Source organism: Coregonus clupeaformis, chromosome 39 (genome assembly GCF_020615455.1).
Source record: "Coregonus clupeaformis isolate EN_2021a chromosome 39, ASM2061545v1, whole genome shotgun sequence".
NCBI lineage: Eukaryota > Metazoa > Chordata > Actinopteri > Salmoniformes > Salmonidae > Coregonus > Coregonus clupeaformis.
The window spans coordinates 10,926,298-10,941,758 of NC_059230.1; the positions used below are offsets into that span (position 1 = coordinate 10,926,298).

General features: G+C 40.5%; 1 protein-coding gene across 1 annotated transcript in view; it reads left to right on the forward strand.

Moving 5' to 3' along the window:
* LOC121554581 (proteasome subunit beta type-6-like) overlaps positions 1–6,411 on the forward strand; it is a 30,379-nt gene extending 23,968 nt beyond the window's left edge. Inside the window, exon 6 of the mRNA XM_045211809.1 lies at positions 6,284–6,411. Coding sequence (XP_045067744.1) covers positions 6,284–6,411 — 128 coding nt within the window. The remainder of the gene's footprint in view (positions 1–6,283) is intronic.
* The last annotated feature ends 9,050 nt before the right edge of the window (positions 6,412–15,461 follow it).

Sequence of the window (15,461 nt, forward strand, 5' to 3'; positions counted from 1 at the left end):
TGCAGATTTTGTGCCCATAAAATCAAACCTGTTAAATATCGGGACGTCTGGGACTGCTCAAAGACGAGATTGGTAGCCCTCAGATTGCGTCTTTGACCCGCTCACATTACGGCCGCGCGCCCCGAGAAGGAAACGACATGGGGATTTTGTCTCCGATCTCAAAATTGTCTGGGATCAATCATGTCGTGTACACACGGCTTTACTTGTTTCTCTGACTGAAAAGTTATGTTACTGAAATCCTTCATTTGTTTAGGAAAAACATTCCCTATTCCCTCAACCCTTGCTCTCTTTCCGCATCACATGCATGTGACCAATAGGGCCTGACCTACAGCCTATCATAATCACATCAATAAATTGGTTATAACAAACTCAGAACACTGTAACACACGTGACAGCAAAATGGATGCGGAGGATTTGAAAAATAAACTTGAAACGGGCGAATGTTTCCTGGTTGCTCAGGAGGGAAATGGGAAGTCAGATCTGTGGAACTCATTTTTCAACCACTCCACAAATGTCTTGTTAACAAACTATAGTTTTGGCAAGTCGGTTAGGACATCTACTTTGTGCATGACAAGTAATTTTTCCAACAATTGTTTACAGACAGATTATTTCACTTATAATTCACTGTATCACAAATCCAGTGGGTCAGAAGTTTACATACACTAAGTTGACTGTGCCTTTAAATAGCTTGGAAAATTCCAGAAAATGATGTCATGGCTTTAGAAGCTTCTGATAGGCTAATTGACATCATTTGAGTCAATTGGAGGTGTACCTGTGGATGTATTTCAAGGCCTACCTTCAAACTCAGTGCCTCTTTGCTTGACATCATGGGAAAATCAAAAGAAATCAGCCAAGACCTCAGAAGAGAAATTGTAGACCTCCACAAGTCTGGTTCATCCTTGGGAACAATATCCAAACGCCTGAAGGTACCACGTTCATCTGTACAAACAATAGTATGCAAGTATAAACACCATGGGACCACGCAGCCGTCATACCGCTTAGGAAGGAGACGCGTTCTGTCTCCTAGAGATGAACGTCCTTTGGTGCAAATCAATCCCAGAACAACAGCAAAGGACCTTGTGAAGATGCTGGAGGAAACAGGTACAAAAGTATCTATATCCACAGTAAAACGTGTCCTATATCGACATAACCTTAAAGGCCGCTCAGCAAGGAAGAAGCCACTGCTCCAAAACCGCCATAAAAAAAGCCAGACTACGGTTTGCAACTGCACATGGGGACAAAGATCGTACTTTTTGGAGAAATGTCCTCTGGTCTGATTAAACAAAAATAGAACTGTTTGGCCATAATGACCATCGTTATGTTTGGAAGAAAAAGGGGGGAGCTTGCAAGGCGACGAACACCATCCCAACCGTGAAGCCCGGGGGTGGCAGCATCATGCTGTGGGGGTGCTTTGCTGCAGGAGGGACTGGTGCACTTCACAAAATAGATGGCATCATGAGGAAGGAAAAGTATGTGTATATATTGAAGCAACATCTCAAGACATCAGTCAGGAGGTTAAAGCTTGGTCGAAAATGGGTTTTCCAATTGGACAATGACCCCAAGCATACTTCCAAAGTTGTGGCAAAATGGCTTAAGGACAACAAAGTCAAGGTATTGGAGTGGCCATCACAAAGCCCTGACCTCAATCCTATAGAAAATGAAAAGGCGTGTGCGAGCAAGGAGGCCTACAAACCTGACTCAGTTACACCAGCTCTGTCAGGAGGAATGGGCCAAAATTCACCCAACTTATTGTGGAAAGCTTGTGGAAGGCTACCCGAAACGTTTGACCCAAGTTAAACAATTTAAAGGCAATGCTACTAAATACTAATCGAGTGTATGTAAACTTCTGACCCACTTGGAATGAGGTGAAATAAATAAAAGCTGAAATAAATCATTCTCTCTAGTATTATTCTGACATTTCACATTCTTAAAATAAAGTGGTGATCCTAACTGACCTAAGACAGGGAATTTTTATTAGGATTAAATGTCAGGAATTGTGAAAAACTGAGTTTAAATGTATTTGGCTAAGGTGTATGTAAACTTCCGACTTCAACTGTATGAGATGAGTAAAGCGGTATTAAAGTGGCCAGTGATTCCATGTCTATGTACAGTGGCTTGCGAAAGTATTCACCCCCCTTGGCATTTTTCCAATTTAGTTGCCTTGCAACCTGGAATTAAAATGGATTTTTTTGGGTTTGTATAATTTGATTTACACAACATGCCTACCACTTTGAAGATGCAAAATATTTTTTGTTGTGAAACAAACAAGAAATAAGACAAAAAAATTGAAACCTTGAGCGTACATAACTATTCACCCCCCCAAAGTCAATACTTTGTAGAGCCACCTTTTGCAGCAATTACAGCTGCAAGTCTCTTGGGGTATGTCTCTATAAGCTTGGTACACATAGCCACTGGGATTTTTGCCCATTCTTCAAGGCAAAACTGCTCCAGCTCCTTCAAGCTGGATGGGTTCCACTGGTGTACAGCAATCTTTAAGTCATACCACAGATTCTCAATTGGATTGAGGTCTGGGCTTTGACTAGGCCATTCCAAGACATTTAAATGTTTCCCCTTAAACCACTCGAGTGTTGCTTTAGCAGTATGCTTAGGGTCATTGTCCTGCTGGAAGGTGAACCTCCGTCCCAGTCTCAAATCTCTGGAAGACTGAAACAGGTTCCCCTCTCATCTGACCAGAGTACCTTCTTCCATATGTTTGGGGAGTCTCCCACATGCCTTTTGGCGAACACCAAAGGTGTTTGCTTATTTCTTTCTTTAAGCAATGGCTTTTTTTCTGGCCACTCTTCTGTAAAGCCCAGCTCTGTAGAGTGTACGGCTTAAAGTGGTCCTATGGACAGATACTCCAATCTCCGCTGTGGAGCTTTGCAGCTCCTTCAGGGTTATCTTTGGTCTCTTTGTTGCCTCTGATTAATGCCCTCCTTGCCTGGTCCGTGAGCTTTGGTGGGCGGCCCTCTCTTGGCAGGTTTGTTATGGTGCCATATTCTTTTCATTTTTTAATAATGGTTTTAATGGTGCTCCGTGGGATGTTCAAAGTTTGGGATATTTTTTTGTAACCCAACCCTGATCTGTACTTCTCCACAACTTTGTCCCTGACCTGTTTGGAGAGCTCCTTGGTCTTCATGGTGCCGCTTGCTTGGTGGTGCCCCTTGCTTAGTGGTGTTGCAGACTCTGGGGGCCTTTCAGAACAGGTGTATATATACTGAGATCATGTGACACTTAGATTGCACACAGGTGGACTTTATTTAACTAATTATGTGACTTCTGAAGGTAATTGGTTGCACCAGATCTTATTTAGGGGCTTCATAGCAAAGGGGGTGAATACATATGCACGCACCACTTTTCCGTTATTACTTTTTTTGAATTTTTTGAAACAAGTTATTTTTTGAATTTCACTTCACCAATTTGGACTATTTTGTGTATGTCAATTACATGAAATCCAAATAAAAATCCATTTAAATTACAGGTTGTAATGCAACAAAATAGGAAAAACTCCAAGGGGGATGAATACTTTTGCAAGGCACTGTATATAGGGCAGCAGCCTCTAAGGTGCAGGGTTAAGTATCTGGGTGTTAGCCTGCTAGTGATGGCTATTTAACAGTCTGATGGCCTTGAGATAGGAGATGTTTTTCAGTCTCTCTGTCCCAGCTTTGATGCACCTGTACTGACCTCGCCTTCTGGATGATAGCGGGGTGAACAGGCCATGGCTCGGGTGGTTGATGTCCTTGATGATCTTTTTGGCCTTCCTGTGACATCGGGTGCTGTAGGTGTCCTGGAGGGCAGGTAGTTTGCCCCCGGTGATGTTTTGGGCTGACCGCACCACCCTCTGGAGAGCCCTTTGATTGCTGGCGGTGCAGTTGCCGTACCAGGCGGTGATACAGCCCGACAGGATGTTCTCAATTGTGCATCTGTAAAAGTTTCTGAAGGTCTTAGGTGCCAAGCCGAATTTCTTCAGCTTCCTGAGTTTGAAGAGGCGCTGTTGCGCCTTCTTCACCACACTGTCTGCGTGGGTGGACCATTTCAGATTGTCAGTGATGTGTATGCCGAGGAACTTGAAGCTTTCTACCTTCTCCACTGCGGTCCCGTCGATGTGGATAGGGGCGTGCTCCCTCTGCTGTTTCCTGAAGTCCACGATCAGCTCCTTTGTTTTGTTGACGTTTAGGGAGAGGTTATTTTCCTGGCACCACACTCCCAGAGCCCTCACCTCCTCCCTGTAGGCGGTCTCGTCATTGTTGGTAATCAGGCCTACTACTGTTGTGTCGTCTGCCAACTTGATGATGCGTGGCCACGCAGTCATGGGTGAACAGGGAGTACAGGAGGGGGCTGAGCACACACCCTTGTGGGGCCCCTGTGTTGAGGATCAGCGAAGTGGAGGTGTTGTTTCCTACCTTCACCACCTGGGGGCGGCCCGTCAGGAAGTCCAGGACCCAGTTGCACAGGGCGGGGTTCAGACCCAGGGCCCCAAGCTTAATGATGAGCTTGGAGGGTACTATGGTGTTGAAGGCTGAGCTATAGTCAATGAACAGCATTCTTACATAGGTATTCCTCTTGTCCAGATGGGATAGGGCAGTGTGCAGTGCGATGGCGATTGCATCGTCTGTGGATCTATTGGGGTGGTAAGCAAATTGAAGTGGGTTTAGTGTGTCAGGTAAGGTAGAGGTGATATGATCCTTAACTAGCCTCTCAAAGCACTTCATGATTACAGAAGTGAGTGATACGCTGCGATAGTCATTTAGTTCAGTTACCTTTGCTTTCTTGGGTACAGGAACAATGGTGGACATCTTGAAGCAAGTGGGGACAGCAGACTGGGAAAGGGAGAGATTGAATATGTCCGTAAACACTCCAGCCAGCTGGTCTGCGTGTGCTCTGAGGACGCGGCTAGGGATGCCGTCTGGGCCAACAGCCTTGCGAGGGTTAACATGCTTAAATGTCTTACTCAAGTCGGCCACGGAGAACGAGAGCCCACAGTCCTTGGGAGCGGGCCGCGTCTGTGGCATTGTGTTATCGTCAAAGCGGGTGAACAAAGTGTTTAGCTTGTCTGGAAGCAAGACGTTGGTGTCCGCGACATGGCTGGTTTTCCCTTTGTAATCCGTGATTGTCTGTAGACCCTGCCACATACAACTTGTGTCTGAGCCGATGAATTGCGACTCTACTTTGTCTCTGTACTGATGTTTTGCCTGTTTGATTGCCTTACGGAGGGAATAACTACACTGTTTGTATTCTGCCATATTCCCAGTCACCTTGCCATGGTTAAATGCGGTGGTTCGCGCTTTCAGTTTTGCGCGAATGCTGCCATCTATCCACGGTTTCTGGTTTGGGAAGGTTTTAATAATCGCTGTGGGAACAACATCCCCTATACACTTCCTGATTAACTCAGTCACCGTGTCCGTGTAAACGTCAATGTTATTCTCTGAGGCTACCAGGAACATATCCCAGTCAGCGTGATCAAAACAATCTTGAAGCATGGATTCCGATTGGTCAGACCAGTGTTGAATAGACCTTAGCACGGGTACTTCCTGTTTGAGTTTCTGCCTATAGGAAGGGAGGAGCAAAATGGAGTCGTGATCTGATTTGCCGAAGGGAGGGCGGGGGAGGGCCTTGTAGGCGTCTCGAAAAAGGCGAGTAGCAGTGATCTAGTGTTTTTCTCAGAGCGAGTACTACAGTCAGTGTGTTGATAGAACTTCGGTAGCGTTTTCCTCAAATTTGCTTTGTTAAAATCCCCAGCTACAATAAATGCGGCTTCAGGATATGTGGTTTCCAGTTTGCATATTCACTGTATTATTATTTTAACTGTATTATTATATTATATTCACTGTATTATTATATTAACTATTATTATTATATTATATTCACTGTATGATTATATTAACTATTATTATATTAGCTGTATTATATTATGTAAACTGTATTTTTATCTCCCGAGTGGCGCAGTGGTCTAAGGCACTGCATCGCAGTGCTAGCTGTGCCACCAGAGATCCTGGTTCGAATCCAGGCTCTGTCGTAGCTGGCCGTGACCGGGAGACCCATGGGGCGGCGCACAATTGGCCCAGCGTCGTCCAGGGTAGGGGAGGGAATGGTCAGCAGGGATGTAGCTCAGTTGGTAGAGCATGGCGTTTGCAACGCCAGGGTTGTGGGTTCGATTCCCACGGGGGGCCAGTATGAAAAAATAAAAAAAGATGTATGCACTCACTAACTGTAAGTCGCTCTGGATAAGAGCGTCTGCTAAATGACTAAAATGTAAATGAAAAATGTATTATTCCTCCCACAGCCCTGTCCCTGGCTATGGAGAGGGATGGGTCCAGTGGAGGCGTGGTCCGGCTGGCAGCCATCTCAGAGACTGGAGTGGACAGACGGGTCATCCTGGGGAACCAGCTACCTAAATGGTCTACTGCTTAAAGATAGAGTTCTGTTAGGAAGACCAGGCTCAGTGATGCAGCATGGGTTTGTAAAGCTTTTCAGATTTCTAATTTAAAAAAATTAAAAAGCATATTTAAATAAAGTTGTTTTGGAAGTAAATATTGTTTATTTGTGTTCACTGATGAACAGCCTGTTTAAATGGAAATATACCCTACCGTCTGTTTAAATGACTGGAAATATACCCTACCGTCTGTTTAAATGACTGGAAATATACCCTACCGTCTGTTTAAATGACTGGAAATATACCCTACCGTCTGTTTAAATGGAAATATACCATACCGTCTGTTTAAATGACTGGAAATATACCCTACCGTCTGTTTAAATGACTGGAAATATACCCTACCGTCTGTTTAAATGACTGGAAATATACCATACCGTCTGTTTAAATGACTGGAAATATACCCTACCGTCTGTTTAAATGACTGGAAATATACCCTACCGTCTGTTTAAATGACTGGAAATATACCCTACCGTCTGTTTAAATGGAAATATACCATACCGTCTGTTTAAATGACTGGAAATATACCCCTACCGTCTGTTTAAATGACTGGAAATATACCCTACCGTCTGTTTAAATGACTGGAAATATACCCTACCGTCTGTTTAAATGGAAATATACCCTACCGTCTGTTTAAATGACTGGAAATATACCCTACCGTCTGTTTAAATGGAAATATACCCTACCGTCTGTTTAAATGGAAATATACCCTACCGTCTGTTTAAATGGAAATATACCCTACCGTCTGTTTAAATGGAAATATACCCTACCGTCTGTTTAAATGACTGGAAATATACCCTACCGTCTGTTTAAATGACTGGAAATATACCCTACCGTCTGTTTAAATGACTGGAAATATACCCTACCGTCTGTTTAAATGACTGGAAATATACCCTACCGTCTGTTTAAATGGAAATATACCCTACCGTCTGTTTAAATGGAAATATACCCTACCGTCTGTTTAAATGGAAATATACCCTACCGTCTGTTTAAATGACTGGAAATATACCCTACCGTCTGTTTAAATGGAAATATACCCTACCGTCTGTTTAAATGACTGGAAATATACCCTACCGTCTGTTTAAATGGAAATATACCCTACCGTCTGTTTAAATGGAAATATACCCTACCGTCTGTTTAAATGGAAATATACCCTACCGTCTGTTTAAATGACTGGAAATATACCCTACCGTCTGTTTAAATGACTGGAAATATACCCTACCGTCTGTTTAAATGACTGGAAATATACTCTACCGTCTGTTTAAATGGAAATATACCCTACCGTCTGTTTAAATGACTGGAAATATACCCTACCGTCTGTTTAAATGACTGGAAATATACCCTACCGTCTGTTTAAATGGAAATATACCCTACCGTCTGTTTAAATGGAAATATACCCTACCGTCTGTTTAAATGGAAATATACCCTACCGTCTGTTTAAATGGAAATATACCCTACCGTCTGTTTAAATGGAAATATACCCTACCGTCTGTTTAAATGACTGGAAATATACCCTACCGTCTGTTTAAATGACTGGAAATATACCCTACCGTCTGTTTAAATGGAAATATACCCTACCGTCTGTTTAAATGGAAATATACCCTACCGTCTGTTTAAATGACTGGAAATATACCCTACCGTCTGTTTAAATGACTGGAAATATACCCCTACCGTCTGTTTAAATGACTGGAAATATACCCTACCGTCTGTTTAAATGACTGGAAATATACCCCTACCGTCTGTTTAAATGGAAATATACCCTACCGTCTGTTTAAATGACTGGAAATATACCCTACCGTCTGTTTAAATGACTGGAAATATACCATACCGTCTGTTTAAATGACTGGAAATATACCCTACCGTCTGTTTAAATGACTGGAAATATACCATACCGTCTGTTTAAATGGAAATATACCCTACCGTCTGTTTAAATGGAAATATACCCTACCGTCTGTTTAAATGGAAATATACCCTACCGTCTGTTTAAATGACTGGAAATATACCATACCGTCTGTTTAAATGGAAATATACCCTACCGTCTGTTTAAATGGAAATATACCCTACCGTCTGTTTAAATGGAAATATACCCTACCGTCTGTTTAAATGGAAATATACCCTACCGTCTGTTTAAATGACTGGAAATATACCCTACCGTCTGTTTAAATGACTGGAAATATACCCTACCGTCTGTTTAAATGGAAATATACCCTACCGTCTGTTTAAATGGAAATATACCCTACCGTCTGTTTAAATGGAAATATACCCTACCGTCTGTTTAAATGACTGGAAATATACCCTACCGTCTGTTTAAATGGAAATATACCCTACCGTCTGTTTAAATGGAAATATACCCTACCGTCTGTTTAAATGACTGGAAATATACCCTACCGTCTGTTTAAATGGAAATATACCCTACCGTCTGTTTAAATGGAAATATACCCTACCGTCTGTTTAAATGGAAATATACCCTACCGTCTGTTTAAATGGAAATATACCCTACCGTCTGTTTAAATGACTGGAAATATACCCTACCGTCTGTTTAAATGACTGGAAATATACCATACCGTCTGTTTAAATGACTGGAAATATACCCTACCGTCTGTTTAAATGGAAATATACCCTACCGTCTGTTTAAATGGAAATATACCCTACCGTCTGTTTAAATGACTGGAAATATACTCTACCGTCTGTTTAAATGACTGGAAATATACCCTACCGTCTGTTTAAATGGAAATATACCCTACCGTCTGTTTAAATGGAAATATACCCTACCGTCTGTTTAAATGACTGGAAATATACCCTACCGTCTGTTTAAATGGAAATATACCCTACCGTCTGTTTAAATGGAAATATACCCTACCGTCTGTTTAAATGGAAATATACCATACCGTCTGTTTAAATGGAAATATACCATACCGTCTGTTTAAATGACTGGAAATATACCCTACCGTCTGTTTAAATGGAAATATACCCTACCGTCTGTTTAAATGGAAATATACCCTACCGTCTGTTTAAATGGAAATATACCCTACCGTCTGTTTAAATGGAAATATACTCTACCGTCTGTTTAAATGACTGGAAATATACCCTACCGTCTGTTTAAATGGAAATATACCCTACCGTCTGTTTAAATGACTGGAAATATACTCTACCGTCTGTTTAAATGACTGGAAATATACCCTACCATCTGTTTAAATGGAAATATACCCTACCGTCTGTTTAAATGGAAATATACCCTACCGTCTGTTTAAATGACTGGAAATATACCCTACCGTCTGTTTAAATGGAAATATACCCTACCGTCTGTTTAAATGGAAATATACCCTACCGTCTGTTTAAATGGAAATATACCATACCGTCTGTTTAAATGACTGGAAATATACCCTACCGTCTGTTTAAATGGAAATATACCATACCGTCTGTTTAAATGGAAATATACCCTACCGTCTGTGTTACGAACCCCGTGGCTTTGAACGTCTAGGGTGATGGACATGAGACCCGTAACATAATTCATGTAAATTATAAGTGTGGCATGGAACAGTGAGAACAAATATGACACAACAACCATGAACTACCGTCAAACACAAATGGTTTATTTCTGAACACACGGTAACGGTTTGGGAAAAAGGGCTGAGCAGGACCCAAGAAATGAAACAATAGTGTAAAACACCCCTAAACTGATCTTGCCTGCCTCAAGAACCGCTAGGCTACTGCTACCATACAAAAATACAGTGGGTGGTCCGCTCAGGTCTAACTAGTGTTTATAGACAGTTCTTTCTACGGGAAATGTATGCCCAAGGGCAGCTAGCTCAAACTCCCCTTTTCCCAGAAACACACAATAGTTACCAAACAGAGTAACCAGCAAATTAATGAGTACTCTATACACAGGACATCACAGTATCCATTACTCACATACAAAACAGTGGTCTAACAAAATTACCAACCAGAGTAACCAGCAACTTAGTGAGTAAACAAAAACAGGACACCACAGTGTCCATACTCACATACGGAAATATTCTCTCTCTAACAACTAACACAAGTGACTGGTTTTTATATAATGGGATGTGTGATTGAAAAAACGAGTAACAGGTGGTGCAATGCACAGGAATGTTCACTGATTGGTCCAATCAGCAGACACCTCAACGACCACCAATCAGGAACATACAGGACACCTGTGATTAGGGCAGAAGGAGTAGAAACACACAAAAACACAGGATACCTTAATCCGTAACAGTCTGTTTAAATGGAAATATACCATTCCGTCTGTTTAAATGACTGGAAATATACCCTACCGTCTGTTTAAATGGAAATATACCCTACCGTCTGTTTAAATGACTGGAAATATACCCTACCGTCTGTTTAAATGGAAATATACCCTAGCGTCTGTTTAAATGGAAATATACCCTACCGTCTGTTTAAATGGAAATATACTCTACCATCTGTTTAAATGGAAATATACCCTACCGTCTGTTTAAATGACTGGAAATATACCCTACCGTCTGTTTAAATGGAAATATACCCTACCGTCTGTTTAAATGGAAATATACCCTACCGTCTGTTTAAATGGAAATATACCCTACCGTCTGTTTAAATGGAAATATACCCTACCGTCTGTTTAAATGACTGGAAATATACCCTACCGTCTGTTTAAATGGAAATATACCCTACCGTCTGTTTAAATGACTGGAAATATACCCTACCGTCTGTTTAAATGACTGGAAATATACCCTACCGTCTGTTTAAATGACTGGAAATATACCCTACCGTCTGTTTAAATGACTGGAAATATACCCTACCGTCTGTTTAAATGGAAATATACCCTACCGTCTGTTTAAATGGAAATATACCCTACCGTCTGTTTAAATGACTGGAAATATACCCTACCGTCTGTTTAAATGACTGGAAATATACCCTACCGTCTGTTTAAATGGAAATATACCCTACCGTCTGTTTAAATGACTGGAAATATACCCTACCGTCTGTTTAAATGACTGGAAATATACCCTACCGTCTGTTTAAATGGAAATATACCCTACCGTCTGTTTAAATGGAAATATACCCTACCGTCTGTTTAAATGACTGGAAATATACCCTACCGTCTGTTTAAATGGAAATATACCCTACCGTCTGTTTAAATGGAAATATACCCTACCGTCTGTTTAAATGGAAATATACCCTACCGTCTGTTTAAATGACTGGAAATATATCCCCTACCGTCTGTTTAAATGACTGGAAATATACCCTACCGTCTGTTTAAATGACTGGAAATATACCCTACCGTCTGTTTAAATGACTGGAAATATACCCTACCGTCTGTTTAAATGGAAATATACCCTACCGTCTGTTTAAATGACTGGAAATATACCCTACCGTCTGTTTAAATGGAAATATACGCTACCGTCTGTTTAAATGGAAATATACCCTACCGTCTGTTTAAATGGAAATATACCCTACCGTCTGTTTAAATGACTGGAAATATACCCTACCGTCTGTTTAAATGACTGGAAATATACCATACCGTCTGTTTAAATGACTGGAAATATACCCTACCGTCTGTTTAAATGACTGGAAATATACCCTACCGTCTGTTTAAATGACTGGAAATATACCCTACCGTCTGTTTAAATGACTGGAAATATACCCTACCGTCTGTTTAAATGGAAATATACTCTACCGTCTGTTTGAATGGAAATATACCCTACCGTCTGTTTAAATGGAAATATACTCTACCGTCTGTTTAAATGGAAATATACCCTACCGTCTGTTTAAATGACTGGAAATATACCCTACCGTCTGTTTAAATGACTGGAAATATACCCCTACCGTCTGTTTAAATGGAAATATACTCTACCGTCTGTTTAAATGACTGGAAATATACCCTACCGTCTGTTTAAATGGAAATATACCCTACCGTCTGTTTAAATGACTGGAAATATACCCTACCGTCTGTTTAAATGGAAATATACCCTACCGTCTGTTTAAATGGACATATACCATACCGTCTGTTTAAATGACTGGAAATATACCCTACCGTCTGTTTAAATGGAAATATACCATACCGTCTGTTTAAATGGAAATATACCCTACCGTCTGTGTTACGAACCCCGTGGCTTTGAACGTCTAGGGTGATGGACATGAGACCCGTAACATAATTCATGTAAATTATAAGTGTGGCATGGAACAGTGAGAACAAATATGATACAACAACCATGAACTACCGTCAAACACAAATGGTTTATTTCTGAACACACGGTAACGGTTTGGGAAAAAGGGCTGAGCAGGACCCAAGAAATGAAACAATAGTGTAAAACACCCCTAAACTGATCTTGCCTGCCTCAAGAACCGCTAGGCTACTGCTACCATACAAAAATACAGTGGGTGGTCCGCTCAGGTCTAACTAGTGTTTATAGACAGTTCTTTCTACGGGAAATGTATGCCCAAGGGCAGCTAGCTCAAACTCCCCTTTTCCCAGAAACACACAATAGTTACCAAACAGAGTAACCAGCAAATTAATGAGTACTCTATACACAGGACATCACAGTATCCATTACTCACATACAAAACAGTGGTCTAACAAAATTACCAACCAGAGTAACCAGCAACTTAGTGAGTAAACAAAAACAGGACACCACAGTGTCCATACTCACATACGGAAATATTCTCTCTCTAACAACTAACACAAGTGACTGGTTTTTTATATAATGGGATGTGTGATTGAAAAAACGAGTAACAGGTGGTGCAATGCACAGGAATGTTCACTGATTGGTCCAATCAGCAGACACCTCAACGACCACCAATCAGGAACATACAGGACACCTGTGATTAGGGCAGAAGGAGTAGAAACACACAAAAACACAGGATACCTTAATCCGTAACAGTCTGTTTAAATGGAAATATACCATTCCGTCTGTTTAAATGACTGGAAATATACCCTACCGTCTGTTTAAATGGAAATATACCCTACCGTCTGTTTAAATGACTGGAAATATACCCTACCGTCTGTTTAAATGGAAATATACCCTAGCGTCTGTTTAAATGGAAATATACCCTACCGTCTGTTTAAATGGAAATATACTCTACCGTCTGTTTAAATGGAAATATACCCTACCGTCTGTTTAAATGACTGGAAATATACCCTACCGTCTGTTTAAATGGAAATATACCCTACCGTCTGTTTAAATGGAAATATACCCTACCGTCTGTTTAAATGGAAATATACCCTACCGTCTGTTTAAATGGAAATATACCCTACCGTCTGTTTAAATGACTGGAAATATACCCTACCGTCTGTTTAAATGGAAATATACCCTACCGTCTGTTTAAATGACTGGAAATATACCCTACCGTCTGTTTAAATGACTGGAAATATACCCTACCGTCTGTTTAAATGACTGGAAATATACCCTACCGTCTGTTTAAATGACTGGAAATATACCCTACCGTCTGTTTAAATGGAAATATACCCTACCGTCTGTTTAAATGGAAATATACCCTACCGTCTGTTTAAATGACTGGAAATATACCCCTACCGTCTGTTTAAATGACTGGAAATATACCCTACCGTCTGTTTAAATGGAAATATACCCTACCGTCTGTTTAAATGACTGGAAATATACCCCTACCGTCTGTTTAAATGACTGGAAATATACCCTACCGTCTGTTTAAATGGAAATATACCCTACCGTCTGTTTAAATGGAAATATACCCTACCGTCTGTTTAAATGACTGGAAATATACCCTACCGTCTGTTTAAATGGAAATATACCCTACCGTCTGTTTAAATGGAAATATACCCTACCGTCTGTTTAAATGGAAATATACCCTACCGTCTGTTTAAATGACTGGAAATATACCCTACCGTCTGTTTAAATGACTGGAAATATACCCTACCGTCTGTTTAAATGACTGGAAATATACCCTACCGTCTGTTTAAATGGAAATATACCCTACCGTCTGTTTAAATGACTGGAAATATACCCTACCGTCTGTTTAAATGGAAATATACCCTACCGTCTGTTTAAATGGAAATATACCCTACCGTCTGTTTAAATGGAAATATACCCTACCGTCTGTTTAAATGACTGGAAATATACCCTACCGTCTGTTTAAATGACTGGAAATATACCATACCGTCTGTTTAAATGACTGGAAATATACCCTACCGTCTGTTTAAATGACTGGAAATATACCCTACCGTCTGTTTAAATGACTGGAAATATACCCTACCGTCTGTTTAAATGACTGGAAATATACCCTACCGTCTGTTTAAATGGAAATATACTCTACCGTCTGTTTGAATGGAAATATACCCTACCGTCTGTTTAAATGGAAATATACTCTACCGTCTGTTTAAATGGAAATATACCCTACCGTCTGTTTAAATGACTGGAAATATACCCTACCGTCTGTTTAAATGACTGGAAATATACCCTACCGTCTGTTTAAATGGAAATATACTCTACCGTCTGTTTAAATGACTGGAAATATACCCTACCGTCTGTTTAAATGGAAATATACCCTACCGTCTGTTTAAATGACTGGAAATATACCCTACCGTCTGTTTAAATGGAAATATACTCTACCGTCTGTTTAAATGGAAATATACCCTACCGTCTGTTTAAATGACTGGAAATATACCATACCGTCTGTTTAAATGGAAATATACTCTACCGTCTGTTTAAATGGAAATATACCCTACCGTCTGTTTAAATGACTGGAAATATACCCTACCGTCTGTTTAAATGACTGGAAATATACCCTACCGTCTGTTTAAATGGAAATATACCCTACCGTCTGTTTAAATGACTGGAAATATACCCTACCGTCTGTTTAAATGACTGGAAATATACCCTACCGTCTGTTTAAATGACTGGAAATATACTCTACCGTCTGTTTAAATGGAAATATACCATACCGTCTGTTTAAATGGAAATATACTCTACCGTCTGTTTAAATGGAAATATACTCTACCGTCTGTTTAAATGACTGGAAATATACCCTACCGTCTGTTTAAATGACTGGAAATATACCC